Source organism: Meles meles, chromosome 6 (assembly GCF_922984935.1).
Source record: "Meles meles chromosome 6, mMelMel3.1 paternal haplotype, whole genome shotgun sequence".
NCBI classification, from domain to species: Eukaryota; Metazoa; Chordata; class Mammalia; order Carnivora; family Mustelidae; genus Meles; species Meles meles.
This window is the reverse complement of record NC_060071.1, coordinates 75087002-75110884: the sequence shown is the minus strand read 5'-3', so window position 1 is coordinate 75110884 and position 23883 is coordinate 75087002. Positions and strand designations below refer to the sequence as shown.

Genomic DNA, 23883 nt, shown 5'->3' with positions numbered 1-23883 from the left:
GCTCAGCAGGGAGCCTGCTTCCTCCTCTCTCTCTGCCTGCCTCTCTGCCTGGTTGTGATTTCTCTCTGTCAAATAAATAAAATAAAATAAAAAGGATATCTTCCTCAAAGAGCTGGCGTCTTGAACTCTTGTACTCTAAGTACTTGCTTGCCTGACAAACATCTTCCTTCTTTTCTCTGAAAAGACTGCAGTATAAGATTTTGTTTCTCCGGTTGCAATCCCAGTGCAATTCTCCCTGTGTGAGATTCTTCCTAGGAAACTCTGGCTGAACGTTTTGATGGTTTCCAAACTCCTGCAGAATTGCATTCATTATCTGTTGCTGTCTACTAGTTTAACTCTTAGATGGCAACCTGATTTCCAGGTTTCTGAGAGAACCTTAACAGGAACGACCCTGTATAGTATTGCCCGTAGCTATTCAGATGTCAATTAGAACGAGGATTTTTTTTTTTTTAAGATTTTATTTATTTATTTGACAGAGAGAGAGAGATCACAAGTAGGCAGAGAGGCAGGCAGAGAGAGAGGAGGAAGCAGGCTCCCTGCAGAGCAGAGACCCTGAGATCATGACCTGAGCCGAAGGCAGCGGCTTAATCCACTGAGCCACCCAGGCGCCCCGAGGATTTTTTTTTAATATTTTATTTATTTGACAGAGAGAGAGAGAGAGAGATCCCAGGATCCCAGGATCATGACCTGAGCCGAAGGCAGAGGTTTTAACCCACTGAGCCACCCAGGCGCCCCTAGAATGAGGATTAAAGGTAAAGGCAACAGATACGGTAATTAAGAAAGTCATAGATGAGTTTGGTGCCAGGGGTTTCAGTAAATTAAGAAAGTCATAAATGAGTTTGGTGCCAGGGGTTTCAGTAAAGTTGTGGGAGTGGACTCCCGGGAGTAGACAAATAAGTGGAATTTTAATTCCTTCATTAGATATTTATTGAACATCTAGGACATGCTGGGCTCTGGGAGTAAAATATGAGCAATTATGGACGAAGTCCCTGCCCTGACGCGGCTTCTCTGAGCAGGAAAGGTGACATCAATAGAGTAAGCATAACAATTAATGTCTAATGATACAGTGTGTGTTGCTGGGGAGCTATACAGAGATGTGACCCGACCTCGTGTTAGGGGCTCGAAAAAAGCACGAGGCAATGACGCAGAAGGGGGGATGTGAATGATGAATATGGTTAAGAAGGGAAAGTGGAGCGGGGAGAGACTTGTGGAAGGAAGCAGCGCAGAGCTCTGGAGCGCCCAAAAGAAAATATGCATGGCTACAGTGCAGGGAGTGAGTGAGAGTCGGAGCGGGCGAGTCCGGTAAAGTAGAAATAACAAAGATTCTGGAACAGGCCGAAAAGGGTGGGGAGCGGTGGCTCCACTTTAAACTACAATTCCCAGGAAGCATCGGGCCCGACGGATGTGAGGTGAGGCGCGAGCCGCGACCTTTGAAGGAAGAGAGGAAGTGCTTCGGCGTCGCAGAGCCGGAGGAGAGGGGTCAGGTAGGTAGGGGCGCGGCGCGGGAGGGGTGGTCGGCCCCAGCGGGCCGCAGTCGCCGGCTGCCGAGCGCGGCGAGGCTCCGTGTCGTCATAAGGCGGCGGCCATTTTCGCGGGCTCGGAGAGCGGGGGCGGGCGGACCTGAGGCGGTGCGGCGGCCGGGCGGCCTCGGCCACCCGGAAATCGCATCTTCTCCCGGCGTCTCGTTGCAGAGGGAGCAGTATGTCCGCGGAAGTCCCTGAGGCAGCCTCCGCGGAGGAGCAGAAGGTGAGTGAGTTTGCACGGGGAGCGGTGCCTGTGGCTCGGGAGGCCCAGAGGTGAGGTTGCCGGGGGCCGGGCCTGCCGGGCGGCCTGCTCCCGCCGCGTGCCGGGGGCGCGTCCGGAGTGGGCTTGGGGCGCCTAGTGCGGAGAGCTGGAGGAGCCGGTTTACCCTCGGCCGGCCCGGCGGTGCTCTCTCCCACGTCGGCTGCCCGCTGGAGCTATGCTGCCTGCGCCAGCGTGGTGGGAGTTTTAACACTGGCCACGTCCTCGCTGAGGCCGGCCTCTCTTAGCGCCTCGGTGTGTCGCGGTTTTTCTTAGGCGCGACTACACAGACGAGCAGTTTCTGGGCGTGGAACCCAAGTTTCTCCGTGAGCTTCAGTTTGCGTAGGAAGTTTTCTTTCTCCCTGGGAGAACTAACTCCCACTGCTGGTATTGTCCGCATGCTTTTAACTCCTAAGGCGGCGTCTCCTCTTGGGGCGGTGAGGTAGACCCGGGCATTTCAGTTCCAGTCTTTATCGGCCGTGTAACCTTGATCGGTTGCTCAGCTCCTTAGTTTTTAGTCTCCTCATCGATAAAGTAAGAATAATCGTACTTCCTGTGGTTGTTGTGAGGCTTACAGGAGGTAGGTATCAAAGATTTGGCGCCGGCTCTGCGCAGAAATGTGAGCCACTGGGATCTGCATGTGGCACGGGACTGAAGATCAAAAGCTTGGATTTCAAAAGATTCTTACCAACTGGGTTGGTCTGGATTTTCGTAGAAACAGGAATGTTTTGTAAACTCACTTGCAATATTGAAAGAAAATATGCCACAAATCAGTGTAATTGAAATTATGAGTGTTATGTCTTTCTTTTTTATCTGTGCTAGTTCTTAACCTCTTCCACCCTCATTATTTCTGCTGCCCTACCCTCCTAAGTACTTGCAGCTGGCCTGCAAAGGCCCATGATATCTTGCTTCTTAAATTGTTTATGGAAAGTTACCAGCACTTTTTCTTGAAAAATCAGAGGGCGTTGTCATAAATAGATTTGGCCTAATGCTTGGACTTTGTAAGGGCTTCTGCTTAATGTTCTACCCATGATCCTAATCAGGTTGGAAATTTGATTTAGTGTATTAGTGTTCTAAACCCATGCAGTATGTTCTTAATCATACTAACTTTTCTTCAGTTGGATGGTTTTGTTATATTGTAAATATTTTTTAAAAAGAAAACAATACCATAAGTAATAGGCCAAGTAATGATGTTGTTCGGGAATATTCCAATGAAAATTATGTTGGAAATTTTTTACACTTAACAAAACATGGCCCAAAAAATGTATCTTTTCTTTCACGCAAAAAAAAAAGTAATATATATATAGTTGAAAGATTACAGTCTTAACTGTAACATGAAATGTCATTTATTAACTGAAAAATATTTATCATGCTGTTCATAATTGGTTGGGATTTCAGAACTCAGAAAAAAAATATAAACTGTGTCTGTGCTGTCTTGTCCTAAACACTAAACTCAACCTCAGTTTTGACTTCTCATGTATTATAGTGTGCTATGTAATTTTCTTTTATGAGATTTGTTAATGTGCTGCCAGAGTGTAAAGTGTTGATTTCTACAGTATAAATGCTTTTACTTGGAACAGCCTAATATTCTGTCCCTGACAGTATTAAACATGACTTGAATGTTTTCTCTTCATGAATATCTACATTAAAAATTTAATTCAAGTCCTTTGGTTTTAGGGCTGCTGTCATTAATACCAAAGTGTGTGGGTAATATAATGTCCCTTCTTGAATTAGGGATTGGCTGTAGATGTTAAGTGCCTGTAGCATGGATACCATCCCTAAACATGAGAATGTGCAGAGTCACTTCTGTGTTCATATGGGCCAAATCACCTGTTTCTTCTATTTGGAAGAATAGTTAGATGACCTAAAAAATTGGATTATTCTCTAGGTACCCAGTTGACCTTTCAATTAAAGTCAAAGTATTCAGCTAAAATACTTTTTTAGTTTTATGGTATGTTAGCCTATTGCCTCTGAAAAATTAAGATAAAGAGATGAGCCTGTATGGAGTAAAAGCTAAGTCACTGTTCGTCTGAGTGCTCCTTGTTAAGGGAAGAAAAGTGTATAGACCACTGTTTTTTGTTGGGATATTAATTAAATATGTACAAACATGAAAATAAGTATAAACATCTGTCGCTTTAACACTCCTTTAAAATTAAAGTTGGCACCTGAAAGACTCAGTTGGTGGAGAATGTAGCCTTTGATCTTAGGGTTGTGAGTTGGAGCCCCACACTGGACATAGAAATTACTTTTAAAACTTTTTAAAATTAAAACAATTAAATACAGACAAAATTTGTGTAAATTATTAATTCATTGTGGCATAGCATTTTGCTAAAAGGAAAATTCCAGTGTATTGAGAATGTGGTAGCAGTTCTTAAAGTGCAGGAACTCTTTGAGTATGGCAAATTAATGCTCCCCTGGTCATATGATTACTCGGTTCTCCTTTTTTTTTTTTTTTTTTTTTTAAGATTTTATTTATTTATTTGACAGAGAGAGATCACAAGTAGGCAGAGAGGCAGGCCGAGAGAGTGAGAGGGAAGCAGGCTCCCCGCCGAGCAGAGAGCCCGATGCAGGACTCGATCCCAGGACCCTGAGATCTGACCTGAGTCGAAGGCAGCGGCTTAAACCACTGAGCCACCCAGGCGCCCTCGGTTCTCCTTTTTAAAGGCTAATCTGTGTGATCATTTAACCCTCAGGTTAGAAGAACATTACATTTTAAATTCAGCTCTGTTCTTTTCTCATCTTGGACAGTACTGCTTAGTCTCATCATAAATGAAAGCTCAGATGAAACTCATGTAGCACTCAGATATGAGATGGCAATTCAGATGTGCTAGTGTATGGTTATATATTTTTTCTTTTAGATTATCACTGAAGTGAAAACAAAATATTAAAAAAAAATTAGCGGAGACCTCTTAGATCTGTCACCTGTGAATTCCACTTTGAATAACACTAAGTGCAGTCAACTGGTGTGTGCTCTTGTCCTCTGATGAGAAGAGGCATGTGGAGACTTAAAACAAGTAATTCTGTTTTCATTGTGAGTGTCTTAAGCAGGGACCTTCCTTTATTTTTTTCTCCCATAGTATCTGTCTTAACTGATTCATTCCATTCATTTCATTTTTCAGAAAATGTTGGTTGAATGGTCAGAAATTTTCAGTTGAAACAATTGTCAAAGTACTTAATCAGTACAGATGACAGTGTTTGTACTGCAATTTAAAAAGGGGAGGGATAGGGTGTCTGGGTGGCTCAGTGGTTAAGCCTCTGCCTTTGGCTCAGGTCATGATCTCAGGCTCCTGGGATCGAGTCCCGCATCGGGCTTTCTGCTCCGCGGGGAGCCTGTTCCTCCTCTCTCTCTCTCTCTCTCTCTCTCTCTCTCTCTCTCTCTCTCTCTGCCTGCCTTTCTGCCTACTTGTGATCTCTGTCTGTCAAATAAAATATTTTAAAAATTTTTTTAAAAAGGGGGGAGGGATAGACTATAGTCATATAAAAGCCTTTGTTTAAACCCACTTAAGAAATCTGAATGAAAGTAGAGGAGTGTGTGTGTGTATGTGTGTGTGTACACATACACACACACACATATATATACTATGGTCTTTAAATTTTTTATAAAAGATCTCAATAGGTTTTCTAGAGATTTTATTACAAGAGTCATCAAATTAAATTAGTAAGATGTCTTGGAGGAAGCTAACTCAAGTAGAGCTCTCAATATATTTTTGTCAGTTTATTTCTTTTTTTCTTTTTTTTTTTTAGATTTATTTCTTTGACAGCGAGAAAGGAAGCACAAGCAGGCCTCCTACTGAGGAAGGAGCCCATGTGGGACTTCATCCCAGGACCCTGAGATCATGACCTGAGCCTAAGGCAGAAACTTAACAAGGAACCACTCAGGCACCCCCTTTTGTTTTGTCAGTTTAAAAGATAATGCTTGCCTGGGACACCTGGGTGGCTCAGTGGGTTAAGCATCTACCTTTGGCTCAGGTCATGATCCCCAGCGCCCTGGGATCAAGTCCCACATGGGCTTTTTGCTCAGCCGGGAGCCTGCTTCTCCCTCTTCTGCCACTCCCCCTGCTTGTGCTCCCTTGTTCGCTCTCTGACAAATAAATAAAATCTGAAAAAAAAAAAAAAAAAAAGATAATGCTTGGTGCTTTTGCAAGTAGAAGAAAAGAGAAATATTGCATAAATTATTTCTATATTATCATTAAAGAGTGGATACAAATTGCTTTCCTATTTTCCCAGTTTTTAAAGAATTGCCGTTAATATTGGCATTTTCTGGGTCTGTCTTAACACTGCATTTGGTAACTAAACAACTCAAGCTGGGGCGCCTGGGTGGCACAGTGGGTTAAAGCCTTTGCCTTCAGCTCAGGTCGTGCTCCCAGGGTCCTGGGATCTAGCCCCGCATAGGGCTCTCTGCTCAGTAGGGAGTCGGCTTCCTCCCATCTCTCTGTCTACTTGTGATCTCTGTTTGTGAAATAAATAAATAAAATCCTTTTAAAAAACCACAACAACAAAACTCAAGCTAAACCAAAAAACTTTTTTTTTTTTTTTAAAAAAACAGAGAGATCACAAGTAGGCAGTGAGGCAGGCAGAGAGATGGGGAGAAGCAGGCTCCCCACTGAGCAGAGAGCCTGGTGCGGGGCTTGATCCCAGGACCCTGAGATCACCACCTAAGCCGAAGGCAGAGGCTTTTTTTTTTTTTTTTTTTTTAAGATTTTATTTATGTATTCGATAGACAAAGATCACAAGTAGGCAGAGAGGCAGGCAGAGAGAGGAGGAAGCAGGCTCCTTGCAGGGCAGAGAGCCTGATACAGGGCTCGATCCTAGGACCCTGGGATCATGACCTGAGCCGAAGGCAGAGGCTTTAACCCATTGAGCCACCCAGGCATTCCCGAAGGTAGAGGCTTAACCCACTGAGCCACCCAAGTGTCTCCAAAACTCATATTTTTAATTTTAATTTTTAAATTACAACCTGCTGGTCTGCTTTGTGTGCAACCCTTGATTCTTAGCAATTTAGACGTAAACCTCAGAAAATTTTTAAAACATATCTCTCTGCTATCTTGGCAAGTGTACTATACAACAGTGTTTTAGGCTTGCCTCTGTTTTAGATTTTTAATCCTGAACCTGTGCTATTATAACATGAAATGTTTTAAAGATAAGCTGATGGTGAAACTGTCAGGTGTTACAAAGTTTCTTAGCTTTATTGAAACTATTGGAGTACACTGTGTTCATTCAGTAGGTTTTTATTGAACGCCTGTTAAATGCCAGGCACTGTGCAAGTAGCAAGGACTTAATTGGACCACAGTATTTTTCCCTAGAGGTTGATAACAGTACCAATACTTTCTTGGCAATATCCCGGGATTTGTTGGCTTTCATTAATCTTTTCTATTTATTCATCAGTCAGTACATCAGTGAACATATTGCTGAGCAGAGAATTTGCTTAGAGTGATCAGATTTTTGTTGCTGATCTTGCTGTGTAACTTCGCTGCTGAAGGCTATAAAGTGGTATCAATCATTCAGATTTATTAGCAGTCTGTGGCAGACTACATAATCCCTAACTCAGTGTTCTTTTCTCTGTATATTTTTATACTTTATGCCCCCGCCTACTTACAAAAAGGGTATCTAATGTATTTCAATAGACTAGTTCACAAAAATTCAGGTGCCTAACAATGTTAGGCTGTGTGCTAGATACAGTATATACAGTGAAGATAAATTTATGTACTTGTTGAGGTTAACCCTCATTTAAAATATTGTTTTTAGGTAATTTTTTGGTACATGATAAGCATATATCTTTGTTATGATAATCCTGGGTTTCTGGTTTCCTGGTTTGTAGCTAGAATAAATGTGCCAGAAGTCTAATGGTCCTTCTGCACTTCTCCCCACCAAAGGTATTATCAGCATAGAAACCACTTAGGTGAGTGAATCCACTCACATATTAGCACCTATTCTATAAAGTAGTAAAATTGCTGTATGACATGAAAGTTTCTTGGAGGATAAAATTTTGAAAACAGATTTGAATTTTTAAAAATATATATATATATTTTAAAGATTTTATTTTGTTATTTGACAGAGAGAGATCACAAGTAGACAGAGAAGCAAGCAGGCAGAGAGAGAGAGAGGGAAGCAGGCTCCCTGCTGAGCAGAGAGCCTGATGTGGGCCTCCATCCCAGGACCCTGGGATCATGACAAGAGCCGTAGGCAGAGGCTTAACCCACTGAGCCACCCAGGCGCCCCTTAGTAATGTATTTTAATTTCCAAATAGTATGGCTATATAAATTTTTTTATTATTGTCTTAATTTTTATGATTTATAGTCATAGATGGTGATCTGGATGGAAATGGTTTAGACTTGCTTTATAGCCTAGTACTTTGTCAGTTTTTCCATTTGTGCTTGAGAAGAATTCATATTTCCTAGCTATTGGGTACAGAAATAAAATCTGGTATCTTGACTGCTTTTTCTTTTTCACCTGTCAGTTACTGAGGAAGGTGTGTTAAAATCTCCTCTGCTGATAGACTTGTCAGTTGTTACTATAACTGTCAATTTTTGCTTTATATATTTTGAAGCTTTTTTTGAAAGATTTTATTTTTAAGTAATCTCTACACCCCTACACCCACCATGGAGCTTGAACCCACAACCCTCAGATCAAGAGTCACATGCTCTACCAGCTGAGCCAGCCAGGCTCCCCTTTTGTTTATTTTTAACCTCATATATTAAGACATTAAAATTTGAAAAGGTAATATGTCGATTATAGCTCCACAAAGTTGGGGGGAAGTTATTAAAGTGACTTGTCAGTATACATGAATGTACGCCAATTTTTTTGCTATTACGTCCTAAATCTCTAGCCTTTTTCAAGATTTATTTTCATTCTAGCCAAAATAAATGTTTAGGAAGTACTTTGAAGGATGTCCAGAAACAGGGAATCACCAAATTTTATGTGCCCTTTTGCATTTTTTAACATGACCATAGGGATGAATTGCTTATTTTATGTAATATTATCAAAACCACTTTGGGTATTTAAAACAAAGGGATGTGATGTAGGGAATTAGGATACAAATTAATAGAGGAAGGGTGAAGGAATAAAGAGGGAAGATGATGTCGTTTCTGAGGGGAGGAATTGCAGAAAGCTGTTGACTCTGCACAATTGAGCACTGTTCTGCGCTCAGCATCCTCTATGTATAATCTCATGTAGCAGTTTCAGTAGCACCTGATTATCAGCTTGATGTCCCTCTGCAGGAGCTCCTGGGCTCCTCCTCATCTTTACATTGTTGATGGCCCATCACCAGGAAGAGTGAATTCTTTCTCCCCTGCCTTTTAATCAGGTGTAGGTGTCATTGGGAGAACCTAATAGGAATTCAGTCTGGGTAATGTAGCTTCAGGCTTCTAATTGGTGATTTAGGGGATTGTTTTAAAGAAGGGTAAGTGTGGGGGCACCTGGGTGGCTCACTGGGTTAATCCTCTGCCTTCAGCTCAGGTTGTGATCTCAGGGTTCTGGGATCGTGCCCTGCATTGGGCTCTGTGCTCAGCGGGGAGCCTGCTTCCCCTTCTCTGCTGGCCTCTCTGCCTACTTGTGATTTCTCTCTATCAAGTAAATAAATAAAATCTTAAAAAAAAAGGGGGGGGGTTAAGTGTGAGCTGAATGCCAGTAGACCTAGTTTGCCACCTGAAGTGCTATTTTATACTTAATACTACAAGACCCAAGCCCTTATCAGTAAGGTCCCATAACTCTACATTTTCAAAAAGTTAAGAATGTTTCTGTGTGATCCATGAAAAATATCCTAGATGTCTTTATGGTATGAACTATGTTTTAAAAATAATAGCTTTGCGGGGCGCCTGTGTGGCTCAGTGGGTTAAAGCCTCTGCCTTCAGCTCAGGTCATGATCCCAGGGCGCTGGGAACGAGTCCTGCATCGGGCTCTCTGCTCAGCAGGGAGCCTGCTTCCTCCTCTCTCTCTGCCTGCCTCTCTGCCTACTTGTGATCTGTCAAATAAATAAATAAAACCTTTAAAAAAAATGTAGCTTTGGTCGTATTTTTCCCCCTTTTGGTGTTAAATGCAGCTGAAATTCTGAGACACTTGTTCTTGTGCTATATATTTGGCAAGAAAGTTAAAGAATTAATTGTTTATCTAAGACCTACTATAAATCCATTCTAAACCTAAATGGTATTTTCTGTAGATCTGTTGCCCAAAACATTTTTTGTAGTAAATTATTTTGATTTAATTGAATGCTTAATATTATATAAATATATACGTGAATGTATTCCTTATTTAGAAAATAAGGGAATGCCAGGTACAGTGTTATAGTGTGTACAACTTTTTTGCCCTCTCCTGTGAGGGAAACCTGCAGAAACACTAGAAATCAGGGAAAGTTGCTACCTCTGTACCAGAAACTTTATGGAATTTCTCTTACAAATAGAGAACTGATAATTCAACTCAAATGAAGGAAGTGGAGAACCCAAGAAAGCTGGATGGTTTTAGTGAAAATGTAGAGGACTCTCTTAACACCCTTTAATTAGAATGTGTGAGGACTCAAAGGCTATGATCAAATTATGTCCTTTTCAACTAACATCCAAATTTAATGCTAACCAGTTTAAAAAACAACTGTATAGGGGAACCCAAGAATAGGTTCTTTCTCCCAGTTCCCCAAGGTAGCACCATTGTCAGTATAGCTGCACCTATAGGAGATGCCTACAGTGATGGCTGAGCCATTGAAGAGAAACTCCAGCCCATCTTTCTGCACTAAACTGGTAACCTTAAATTTATATTATTTCTTTAGCTTTTGTGATGAATACAGTATAGTCCTACGTTATATAGTGGTTAGATTCTAAAGTTAGTAAGGCAGGAATCGCATACAACTAAAATCACCCTTGAAAAACCCCAGTGAAGTCATAATCATAGTGGAGACAGTTCCATCAATTCTCAATAGAATGAGTAGTCACTTTTTTAATCTAGTGGTTGAACAGATGTCTGGGCTGATTGTTCAGTTAATTGACAGCTTAGGTGGTAGACTTGTATTGTAGGGGCTGAGTTTTAAAATACTAGAGTGATAAACAAAACATTGATTCTGAAATTCTGAAATTCTGAAAGGAACCCAGGATTGAGATCATCATGGGAATAGCAGTTTTGCATCACACACCTTACACTTGAGCTCTCTCTGGGGCATACTCTTCTTGAATGGAATGACTGGCAGAATCACTGATACTATTTAGAATCTCTGTCTCTGGCTGAACACACGTAGTTGAATTTTGTGTATATCAAGTGAGTGATGTGACCACTTAAAGAGACTGAAAATCTAAATAGATGCATGAAACTGTAGCATAAAGGAAGGTAGAACACTTGGAGCCAAAGGGAGCATACATACAGAGGAAGCCCCATAGAAAAAGTATGTTTGACAGTAGCAGCAGCTTTAATCTCAAAATACTGCAGCACTGAAAATGAGAAGATGTACTAACACATGAGGAAGCTAGTCAAGATGAAGGAAATATTGACGTATAAGCTGAACAGAGCTGATTATAATGCATGTATGAATATAATTTTAAGGAAAGTGCATCCAAAAATCATAAGTCATTTTGGGCATAAATGATTTGCTGGCTGTACAGGAACAGGAGGCTTGGCATTTATGGATAATCATTCATTTTTGACATTCATAAATAACCTGGAAAAATTGAGATATGCAGAGGTACGTGATTTTGCCTAGATGGTATGCAGAAACGAGTCCATTAGCTGGAAGGTGCATTTTGCCACTGCCCAGCATTGTCTATCAGGGAAACTTTGTTTTTCTTGATTCATTCTTCTTCAGTACTTACCATAAAGTGATAAACACTGTTCCCCTATAAAATATGGCTCTTGGGAGGAAAGCAGACTGTATCAAAACTGGTGTTAAAAGTCAATAGGCTTTAGTGGATTCCTCCTTTCGGTCCTGCTGCCCTAATCTGCAGGTGGGTACCAGATATATTTGGAAGGGGGTATATAGAGGAGTTGAGAAGAGGATAAAGAATAAGGGGAAGAGACAGGACCTTTTTCAACTGGACAAATAGTTTCTGTTGACCATAAAAAGATGGTTAGGACACCACAGTCACTCCAGAGTCTATAGATGGGATCTTGGGAAAACTGACAAAAGTCAATGCAAGAAAAAAGTCCCTTCTTAAATGTCAGTGGTATGAGCAATTATACTGTATAGAGACCTAATGTAGGAGGTATACCACCATGTCCTGAAATAAGACATGACTTTTGAAAGGACTGACTTATTCCGAGGACTGAGATGAATTCAGTGGGTTATGGGATAATCTACCAACTCAGTTTTTGTACTGTGAAACTTTTTGGGAAAGTTTCAGTTGGGGGAATGACGGGGTTTAGGACATGCTACCCCAAAATATGGCAGCTTATGATTTTGGATATTATAAGCTAAAGGAATTTGAGAACTGGTATGTGCAGGAAGGACTTCTTGACCTTCCCCTGAAGCAGGTCATAAGATCCTCAAATGAGAGGTGCCTTCCCTTATAATCCGAGATAGAGGGATACTAAGAGGACTAAACAAATAAGCCTTGGTGTTTTCTTCCATTTACCACTTTCATCTCATATTCCTTTTTGTCCTGTTGTTGTTTTTCATTTTCTCTCTACTTTTGATTAAACCTAATATAAAAATCAGGTTTAACCATATCTTTGGTCTTCATCCTTATGAAGCCTTTTGTATGGCGTAAAATTTATATTAAGTAAATTTTATGCTTTTCAAAAAAAAAAAAGTGATAGGCTTAGAGGCACCTAGCTGGTTCAGTTGGAAGAGCATGCAACTCTTAATCTTGGAGTAATGAGTTTGAGCCTTATGTTGGTTGTAGAGCTTACTTTAAAAAAAAAAAAGTTGGGACACCTGGGTGGCTTAGTTGGTTGAACCACTGCATTCGGCTCAGGTCATGATCCCAGCGTCCTGGGATCGAGTCCCACATTGGGCTCTTGCTCAGCAGGAGCTTCTCCCTCTGCCTGCCACTCTATTCGCCTGTGCTTACTCTGAGAAATAAATAAATAAAATCTTCTTAAAAAAAAAAAAAAAAGGCATGTGGGTGGCTCAGTTGGTTAAGTGCCTGAGTTCAGCTCAGGTCATGATCTCAGGGTCCTAGGACTGGCCCTGTGTCAGGCTCTCTGTTAAGTGGGGAGGGGAGTCTCCTTGTTCCTTTGCCTCGCACCACTCCTCACTCGCTCGCTCTCAAATGTATAAGATCTTTTAAAAGAAAAATTGAATAGTCTTAAAATACTGACAGTCATTTGGTCTGAAAACATTTTTGATATATTAAAGAATGGGACCTCTGACATGAGCAGTAATTGTCATTAAATATGGGGGGAAATTTAGGGAATAATATACACTGATATGAAGGTTGACAAATACTTTTTTTTTTTTAAAGGATTTTATTTATTCATCTGTCAGAGAGAGAGAAAGTGCACAAGCAGGCAGAATGGCACGCAGAGGCAGAGAGAGAAGCAGGCTCCCTGTTGAAAAGGAGCCCAATGTGGGACTTGATCCCAGGATCCTGGGATTATGACCTGAGTCAAAGGCAGCTGCCCAATCGACTAGGATCCTGACAAAGATGTTTTTCTTTAAAAATACAAGACTGAGTGCCTGGCTCAGTTAGTGGAGCCTGTGACTCTTGATCTCAGGGTTGTGAGCTTGAGCCTCATGTTAGGTGTAGAGATTATGTAAGAGAAATAAAATCTTTTAAAAAAATAAAAGTACCAAGGTCTTTTATATTGAGTTAGGGAAAATCTGGTGGTAAGTAAGCTGTTGTTAATTCCTGTTAAAGAATCTCAGAGCTTCCAATCATAACATGAATTTGGATTAACAGGAGATCAGCTCTTTTTTTTTTTTTAACAGTATTAAGATTGTTCTCTAAATATAGGCAAGGAGCTGATGAGTTCCATGGAAGGTGACTAACTATAAATGTATTATACATGACTGGAAAGTAATGGCAAGCAAGACTTCAGAGCTGAGTTATCTTGATATTTTTATCCAGTGTGTGGGGTGTACACATGCATCACAGCTATAATAGAGCTATCACATGGATCATTTGAAAAACAAGACAGAGATGTTTTAAAAGCTTCTGTGCTTGATTTCTTAGTCAGATGCTGCATTATTTGGCACTCGACAACTAAAGTCAGGACCCAGATATTAAAAGGTGAATTATTTTAAATAAGTGGATTATAATAGACAAGTAATTTATTTTAAATTATTTCAGGAAATGGAAGATAAAGTGACTAGTCCAGAGAAAGCTGAAGAAGCAAAATTAAAAGCAAGGTATCCTCATCTGGGACAAAAGCCTGGAGGTTCAGATTTCTTAAGGAAACGATTACAGAAAGGGGTAAGTTCTCATGTGTAATCTTCAAATGCTTAAACCCTAAGAACTCAGTGTAATTGCAATTATGAAATGCATGCCTGTGTATATATAACTCTGTACCTTACCAGATACAGCTATATAGAGAGATATATAATTTTTCCAATATTTTATATTGTTTATTGTATAAATATGTATGATACGAATGAACAGCTCATCACTTTAAACTGTTCCAAGCATGTAGAAGGTATAGATAATATAGCAAAACCCATGTACCCACCACCCAGATTTAGTATGTTAATATTTAATGTTAGTAGTTTAATCTTTATAAGAAAGAAAGTGTTGTAGATAATGGTTGAAACTTGCCCATGTGTGTGTGTGTATATATATCCTTTCCCCCTTCTTTCCAAAAGCTGGCATATATCCTCTGCTCATATTTTTTTTTAACTTTTACCTTCAGACTGAAAATATTTTTTATTTGGATGAAATGGTCACTTTTATAAAAGCAGAGCTTATTATCTCCTTTACATAATACATTTTTACAGAGTTACTCTAATTCAATTTATACATGGTAATTTTAATAGTTCATATTAATGAAAACATTTTTCAAAATCTTACCAATTCTTTGTGTGGTAGAAACCATTATTGCTTAATAATAAGATCTGAATTGAGATAATGCTAATGGTTCATTCCTTAGGTTTTCTTTTCTAATAACCACTTTGTAAAAAATTAAAGGACTCCATCTTTGGTTTAAGTACATTTAAATGATTTACCACACATGGGACACCTGGGTGGCTCTGCCTTAGGGTCAGGGCATGATCTCTGGGTCCTAAGATCGAGCCCCAGTTGGGGCTTCTGGCTAGCTCAGCAGGAAGCCAGCTCCCTCTCCCTCTCCACCTGCTTGTGTGCACTCTCTGTCTCTCTTGCTCTCAAATGAATAAATAAAATCTTTAAAATAAAATAAAATAAATGCTTTACCACACAGAGAAGAGGGAAGATGAAGGAATTTATTAATTGAATCAGGTGTCAAATCATGTTTTTCCTTTAATAAATACCTTGAACATACTGGTATCTGCTGTTTGGTTAAAAACACATGTCCATATGTGTATGTATGTTTATGTGTACAGGTATTGGCTATAGTTATATATGGATTATTTTCTCAAATCAAATTGCAAAAGGATATTTTTTTCCAGCTTTATTGAGATGCTGTTAATATAAAACATTGTGTAAGTTTAAGGTGTACACCATGATGATTTGATACACATAAATGTTATGAAATGCTTACCACTAAGGTTAGTTAACACATCCCTTACCTCACATAATTACCATTTTGTTGTTAATGGTGAAAACATTAAAGCTTTACTCTTCATAGCAATTGTCAAGTATATAATTCAGTATTGTTAACTTACTATACATTAGATCCCTGGAACTTATTTATCTTATAATTGAACATTTGTGCCTTCTAATCAGTATTTCCCTATTTCCCCCACCCCTTAGCCCCTAACAACCACATTCTGCTGTTTCTATGATTTTAATGTTTTTAGATTCCACATGTAAGTGAAATCATACACTCTTTTTCTTTATACCAAGAGAATATGGTAGTGTGGCACCTGGCTGGCTCAGTCAGTAGAACATGACTCTTGATCTCCAGGTCTTGAGTCCCAGCCCCATGTTGGGGGTAGAGGTTACCAAATAAATAAATAAAGCTCACCTAATAAAAATTCTAACAAAATTAAAAATAAATAAAAACTTTTTTTTTTTTTAAAGATTTATTTATTTGACAGAGATCACGAGTAAGCAGAGAGGCAGGCAGAGAGAGAGGAGGAATCAGGCTCCCCGCTGAGCAGAGAGCCTGATGTGGGGCTCGATCCCAGGACCCTGAGATCATGGCCTGAGCCGAAGGCAGAGGCTTAACCCACTGAGCCACCCAGATGCCCCTAAAAACTTATTTTTGAAAGTGATAAATACAGAATTTTTTTTGTTTTATATGAAAGAATAATGTTCATATCTTTGAAATACTAGGGTGGAAGGTAGGAATTAAACCAAATATATAAAGACATAAAACCTCTAGGGGGCACCTGGGTGGTTCAGTCAATTAAATGGCTGCCTCCCGGCTCAGGTCATATTCCTGGGGTCCTGGAATTGAGTACCCCGTCAGGCTTCCTGCTCAGTGGGGAGCCTGCTTCTCCCTCTCTTCCCTGCTCATGTTCTCTCTCACTCTCTCCGTTGCTGTCTCTCTATCAAATAAATAAAATCTTTTTAAAAAATAAAAGCATTATTACAAAGATAGTGTAATGTGGGGAATAAATAGAAAAGCAAAATGAGAAACATGTTCATTACAAATATAGCTATATGGAATGTATTTATATCAAGTCTAATTTTGAAATGGTTGAGACTGGTGTAGTTTTAGTTATGAAATAAATTATGTAATCCTGTCTTAAGTTATTAATTAGATTTGATTACTAAGTGTTTAGGAAACTTTTTTCCTTTGCTGATCTCCAGCATAATTTATGCTAACAAGCTTTTTTCCAGCATTTGGGCTATTGTCTTTGTAATTTTTCTCTAGTTTCAACTATTTATGGCTTTTTAAGAATCTTCAAGTCAGAATTCATAAACATTGTATCTTGTAGTCGGTATTATAAATAGTTGGGAAAGAGAAAATGCTGCTTGAATCAAGAAATAATTATATATATTTTGAGAAGGGAACTCTTGAATGATTTTGCATTATACCAAATGTCAATGAATAAGCACTTTTATATCAGGGAAATGAAGTGGGGTTTTTTTTTGTGTTTTTTTTTTTTAAGATTTTATTTATTTATTTATTTATTTTTTAAAAGATTTTATTTATTTATTTGACAGAGAGATCACAAGTAGGCAGAGAGGCAGGCAGAGAGAGAGGAGAATGCAGGCTCCCTGCTATGCAGGGAGCCCGATGCGGGGCTTGATCCCAGGACCCTGAGATCATGACCTGAGCCGAAGGCAGAGGCTTAACCCACTGAGCCACCCAGGCGCCCCAAGATTTTATTTATTTATTTGACAGAGATCTCAAGTAGGCAGAGAGGCAGGCAGAGAGAGGAGGAAGCAGGCTCCCCACTGAGCAGAGAGCCTGATGCGGGGCTCAATCCCAGGACCCTGGGATCATGATCTGAGCAGAAGGCAGAGGCTTTAACCCACTGAGCTACCTAGGTGCCCCTGGGAAATGAAGTCTTACATTCAGCTATATCATTTCCTACTTTTTTTTTTTTTTTAAGATTTTATTTTTATTTATTTGACAGAGAGAGAGAGATCACAAACAGGCAGAGAGGCAGGCAAAGAGAGAGAGAGGAAGCAGGCTCCCCGCGGAGCAGAGAGCTGGATGCGGGGCTCGATCCCAGGACCCTGAGATCATGACCTGAGCTGAAGGCAGCGGCTTAATCCACTGAGCCACCCAGGCGCCCCCCACTGAGCCACCCAGGCGCCCCTCATTTCCTACTTTTTTAAAAGGGTTTTTGTTTCTTTGTTTGTTTTAAAGATATCTGGATCACAGGGTCTTGGGTTTTAGTTCTTAAGTTACCTTAGTATCTTTAAACAGTTTGTTCTTCATTTGGGAGGGTTTATTACTGTACTTGTTAATGTTATTACATCTATTTTAGGCTTTTCACCGTGTGGGTTGTATATTGTTACATATAGACTGTTAAAGCTAGGAGGGATATCAAGGAGCAGTCTGGCGCATGTTTTTTCACATTTGTGGAGTTTGTGAAGCCCAAGAAAAACTGAGGATTCAGTTTTTGTTCTTGTTAAAGATTTTACTTATTTATTTATTTGAAAGAGAAAGCATGTGTGGGCGGAGAAGGAGAAGTCCAAGCAGAGTCTACATTGAGCATAGAGCCTGACATGGCACTCCATCTCACAACCCTAGATCATGACCTGAGCTGAAATCAAGAGTCAGACGCCTAACCCACTGAGCCACCCAGGCACCCCAAAGATTCCGTTTTAAGAAAAATGACCTTAAAAGTTAATTTGTCGGGAAGCCTTAGTGTTGAGTGTCCTGGGAAAGGGTTTCAGTGGTTGCATCCCTCAAGGGACTATTCTTTGATAAGCCAGATCAGGCCTAAAGCCGGAGGGCTTCACTAAGCTGTGAATTCTCATCTCTTTATTTACCACAGAGCTATCTCTGAAGTCTCTGAGAATTTTTTTTTTTTTTTTTTTCTCCCTTCACCTTTTGTCCGTGAGGCACTCATCTCATTTCTGGATTATTCCTTCTTGCCTACCCTAGAAAGGTTAGGTTACCCTCCTTTGAGCACTCGCAGCACCTTATGTACTAAAAACAGTATAATGGTTGGAATCTTTGTTGTGCATCTTTGTATCTTTTCCAGGACTCACACAGTGCCCTAACAGGCACTCAGTAAAGGTAGGTTAAACATGATAGATGGAAGTCAGAACCCAGGCAGATTTGTCTGTTTTTACTCTGAAACAGGTAACTCATGTAGATTAGCTATATTAAGGTTGATCTTTAGCTCTCCCTGCAGTTTCTGTTTTAGTGATAAAGGGTATCATTATTAACTTATTCATCCTTCCACTAAAAGTGATAGTTGTACTTATACAGTGTCTTAAGTGAAAAATAGAGGTGTAGGATAGAGATGTGCATTTTAAGTGATAATTTCTAATTAGATTTCTAGATTAGATAATTTCTAGTTAGATTTCTTAATTTCTAGATAATTTCTAGATAGTTTATTTCTTCTGTTACCGTAGCATTTATATATATATATATTTTTTAAGATTTTATTTATTTATTTGACAGAGATCACAAGTAGAGAGAGAGGAGGAAGCAGGCTCCCTGCTGAGCAGAGAGCCTGACGTGGGGTTCAATCCCAGGACTCTGGGATTGTGACCTGAGCCGAAGGCAGAGGCTTTAACCCACCGAGCCACCCAGGTGCCCCCCCCCAGCATTTATATTTTAACCTTACTTTTGATTTTAGTGAACTGCTCTAATTCAAATAACGGATTTTAAATCCTTGCAGAAATGTTCATCCTAGATATCAGAAACTCTAATGGTTTTTAATAATACAAGGTTAATTGAAAGTGTGTGGCACATTCTAAATGCAAGTTGGTGATTAAGTATTTTTATTTTCAAAATAATTTTTTTTTAAAGATTGTATTTATTTATTTGACAGAGAGAGATCACAAGTAGGCAGAGTCAGGCAGAGAGAGAGGGGAAAGCAGGCTCCAGCTGAGCAGAGAGCCTAATGCGGGGCTCGATCCCAGGACTCTGAGACCATGACCTGAGCTGAAGGCAGAGGCTTTAACCCACTGAGCCACCCAGGTGCCCCTATTTTCAAAATAATTTAAGCAAGAATTTCAGTCTGGTTTTTCTGCTAGTACAAGAAAGCTTTGCTATTTCATCTATATTAATGTTTAAATTTTTTTAGATTAACTTATTTTATCTACATGTTAATCCATGTGATTACATATGTACGTTTTTAAATCCAGTCTCAATTTTTTTTTCCTTGTAGCAAAAATATTTTGATTCTGGGGATTACAACATGGCTAAAGCAAAAATGAAGAACAAGCAGCTTCCTACTGCAGCTCCGGATAAGACAGAGGTCACTGGTGACCACATTCCCACTCCACAGGACCTTCCTCAACGGAAACCATCCCTTGTTGCTAGCAAGCTGGCTGGCTGATTAAAAGAGCTGAACTGCATGAATCTTCTAATTCCCATTATTTCTCCTTAATATGTTACTTCTCTGCTTTTTATTTCCTTTCATTCACTAAGTCATTTGAGAATGACAGCTTTGCAGGTAGCGGTAGTGTGTGCTGCTATTGTAAGGGAATATTCGTGTGTAGAGTTTTGATTAGTTTTCACAGTGCACTGATAAAGAGAACATGTTAGAGCAACATAAAGTAATCTACTTGAAGATAATTGTATATATTACCTAACTTCTAGTATAGGACTGATTCAACAAGTAACAAGCAAGTTTTACAATTGTAATCTTTTGGCTTTCTTTAATTCATCTTAATTATAGCTTTGTATGTTACTCTTATTTAATATAACCTTTATTGTATTGATTTCTTCTGTATTTTCCTTTTGGATTTTGTAAAACAGAAGTTTAAGACCACAAGTTGGAAAGAAGGTCACATTCTTCAAACAAATAGATGGGGTTTTGAAAGATTTGTTTCTCTGTGCTTGAACTTGAATGGCCTTAAACCTGTTTCAGCTTTAACAATAGAATTTTACTTGGGCAATATTTGCCCATTCTGGTGTAACTTATGTGACTCTAGTGCTTAACAGCTGCCGTTGAAGCTAGTATTCTTACCAGTTCTGTAGTGTTAGAATATCTTTTGTTGAAGATGTGAATGAAGTGTGCATGTGCATTGACTGTTGAATTCACTTTTGTGCCATTTTTGTAAATACAGTAGTTTTGCACAACCTCTCACAAATGTCTGTATTAATTTCACATATTAAAAAGTAGATGATGTGCCAACCAGAAGCACAAGAGTTCCTACACAAAACTCTGTATGTCATTAGAGCTTTTGTATGGTAAGAGTAGTTTACAATCTTGGGCTTTAGAATACCAAACAGATCTTTGCTTAGTCTGTCATAGACTTAAGCTTTTTCATTTGTTATTAATATCCATGACATTCAGTGGCCTTGTGCAGATATGATATGTTGCTTAGGCATATCTTTTGTCCTATGCAGAACATTTCATTTTGACTTTTATGAAAATTGCAATTCATGTAATTTATATAAACTTTTTTAATGTAGAAACTTTTTACTTCCACAGTCAATTTGGGGACACTAGAATAAAAGGCTTCGATACTCTGCCTCCTATGGCCCCTCCCTCCTTTTTTTCTTGCTTCTTTGACTCCAATCGTGTTCGGCTGTGCTGTTTAGTCTGTTCAGAAGCATAGGTGTATATCCTCACTCTTGAAATTTGCTCTGCTGAATGCTATATTTTATAACAGAATGATGTTTTTCTTATAATTTCTCAGTTGTTAACCACTCTTAATCCTGTATTATTACTAATATTTGACACTTGTTTAAATAAAAGGAACTTTATACTGAAACAAATACTTGAGAAGACTGGCCCAGGAACCCATGTCAGGCTGAGCTGAATTCTGGTAAATAATTTTAAGTAAGCTAAGTGAATTATACTTGTGACACTTAGAGTCATTTATGTGGTAGGTGGAACATACTCATACTAAAATATTTAGATATTTTACTTCTGTAGAGTCACTTTAACAATCAATTTAATTTTACTTGTGGTTTATCTAGTTAGTAAGAATCTTAATTAACGGACTTGAGTGGGATACATTTGCTGCTCTTTTAAGAGCCTTCCCATAGGTGAAACAATACTATAGCATGACAGTGAAGATCAGTAACTGGAGATGATAGTATTTTTTTCTTTATCATTGACTTGCACAGGGCCTCCCCTCTTGTTTGATCCAGGCATCTTTTCTAGATCTTGGCTCCATCTATATACTTGCTTTCCTATAACCCCAAATCATTATAAATGGTGCCTTGAACATAGCACCTGCACTTAAAGGCTGCCTAGCGCTCTGAGTAAGGCTTGCTGATTATCTTCCTGTTCCACCCACCCCAAAAGGCAGAAAAACAATGAAATCAATAATGTAGTTTGTAATTTTAAGGATCAGTTATATATAAATATATTTGTGATGGGAGCAAGTAGATAATTCCACAGTATGTATAATCATTATAGGATCCATTTAAGAATTAGGAAATACCCCAAAGTAGAAGTTCTGTACTGTCTAGTCTTTTTTTGGTGAACATTTGCAAGCTGTCAACATTAAATTTACACATCAAAGACGATTAATCTAAAAGATCACAGAGACCATGTTTTTCTTGACCATGCTAGGACTCCTGCTGTGGTTTACAACAAATGATACAACCTTTAAGTTTTATTTGTAAAATACAATGCTGATATTTAACCTACCTCAAAACTTGTTGAGGATCTGTGAAATACTGAGTAAGTGCCCAAAATAAAATACTGTTGATTGTTTTTTTATTAAAAGTAAGTTTCCTCATTAAACCAACCTGCCTTCTGTAAAGTCACAGTGCTTAAAATCTCAGGATTTTCCATTAGGGAAAGACCTGTCAATAAGAATTTTTAGGTATAATTGCTTAGCCTCCATTATTGGTGCTTGGGATACAGAGGTTTTTAATTTTTCTATTTTTTGTTCTGCCTCAAGTCTCAGTTTATTGAAGACATATTTTTGCACTGTTTCACCATTGCTTGAAGATGTTGACTAGATGAGTTTAATTCTTCGTTTCTCTAATTTGAGAGTTGTGGTTTGAAAAATGGCTAATTTTAATTGTCTTGTTTATTATAAATGAATGTTGGAGTGAACTGAAGTTCAGGGTAACAAATATTTCATGAAAATTGGCTAAAGTCTGAAATAATTACCTGTTTGATGTCCAGTAGCTCCTACATTGGTAGAGCATTTTGAGAAACATTTCATTTTTGAAGGCTACATCTGATTAAAACAATTACAGTTCTTGGCATGTTGGATAGTAAGAATTATTGGATTGTTTTGATGAACTGGCAGCAGGATGTTTGCAGTCTATTTACAAGTTAATTCAATACTCATGTGCTGCTGACCTAAAAATAAGTCAACTATTCATCAAGGCAGGCTGGGTAAGGCCTTTCTATTTGTTTTTACTTCAGAAGTTGGAATTAGTTGCTTTTTACTTGATGTAACAAAACCATACCTCTAAGTATTTATGGATACTTCTTACTAAATCAGCTGTGTATTCTTTCTCAATCCGAATCAGTGACGTTTTAGCAAAGCTGAAATGTAATCTCTACTTAAATTGTGCTGTAAATTTGGTGTTTGGTGATCCAGGGGCAGGTAGACTATAGGAAGAGTACACCTGAGTGGCAACAAAAAGTAAGTTTTTCTGGTGGCCTTTTCACACTCCCCAGCATTCAGACACATTTCTTGTACTTTTCATTTTCCTTTTTCACCTCATTTTACTTCACCCCCCCATCCTTCCTTGCTTCTTAAGCCTCCAGATGGCATTCATTAAATGATTTTTAGGGCGGATGAATTATCAGCCTTGAATATCCTCCTCAGTATGCCACATTTAGGATACATTTTAGTCTGGATGACTAAATTGAGCCACTGTCCCAACTCTGCAACTCAGCATGCACTGCCATTCCCCCCCCCCCCACCTGTCCATCCATATTCTTTCTTCCCCTGACTCCCCGCCACACCTTATAAAATTGGGATCAAAGAAACCTCATTCTGGTTGTTATCTAAGGATTTAAGAACACCAACTTTAATACTGTTTTACTAGTTTTGGCCTTTAAAGTAGGTAGATTTAATGGGTTTTATTTTGCAAATTGCTGGTAGTCATGAAACCATTCATGTATGTTTGTATTATGTTACTATCAACCAAATAGCATTTGAAAAAAAACACCAAATTTCTTTAATAAGCCCCAGATCTGTTACTGCATCTCTCCTTTGTGATGCAATAGAACACTTTGCCTGTGTTAAAGGGCCAAGAGTAAATGCTTTTGTTGAACATGTCTATAGAGTTGGCAGTTAATGCTGAAATTTGTCAAATAGCCCTTCCAAAATTATACTTGTGAAATATACAAAAAAATAAATTGATCTACTTAATTTCTATTCACTTAATTTGCAGTTTTTGTCTTATTTAAATTTAACATTTTCCAGAATATTTTCTTTTTTTTTTTTTTTTTTTTTTTAAGATTTTATTTATTTGACAGAGAGAAATCACAAGAGAGGCAGGCAGAGAGAGAGGAAGGGAAGCAGGCTCTCCGCCGAGCAGAGAGCCCGA

General features: G+C 39.0%; 1 protein-coding gene across 1 annotated transcript; it reads left to right on the top strand.

Moving 5' to 3' along the window:
- Positions 1 to 1388: 1388 nt before the first annotated feature.
- ARPP19 (cAMP regulated phosphoprotein 19) lies at positions 1389 to 23720 on the top strand. The gene is made up of 4 exons (XM_046009100.1): positions 1389 to 1484; positions 1692 to 1746; positions 13986 to 14108; positions 19574 to 23720. The coding sequence occupies exons 2-4, from the start codon at positions 1702 to 1704 to the stop codon at positions 19742 to 19744; spliced, it is 339 nt and encodes a 112-aa protein (XP_045865056.1). The 5' UTR covers positions 1389 to 1484; positions 1692 to 1701; the 3' UTR covers positions 19745 to 23720.
- The last annotated feature ends 163 nt before the right edge of the window (positions 23721 to 23883 follow it).

Excerpts from the sequence above, each read along its gene's own strand:
- ARPP19 (XM_046009100.1), top strand. The coding sequence starts at position 1,702 with ATGTCCGCGGAAGTCCCTGAGGCAGCCTCCGCGGAGGAGCAGAAG. Across the intron at positions 1,747-13,985 it reads CCTCCGCGGAGGAGCAGAAG|GAAATGGAAGATAAAGTGAC; the intron begins GTGAGTGAGTTT and ends AAATTATTTCAG. Across the intron at positions 14,109-19,573 it reads GGAAACGATTACAGAAAGGG|CAAAAATATTTTGATTCTGG; the intron begins GTAAGTTCTCAT and ends TTTTCCTTGTAG.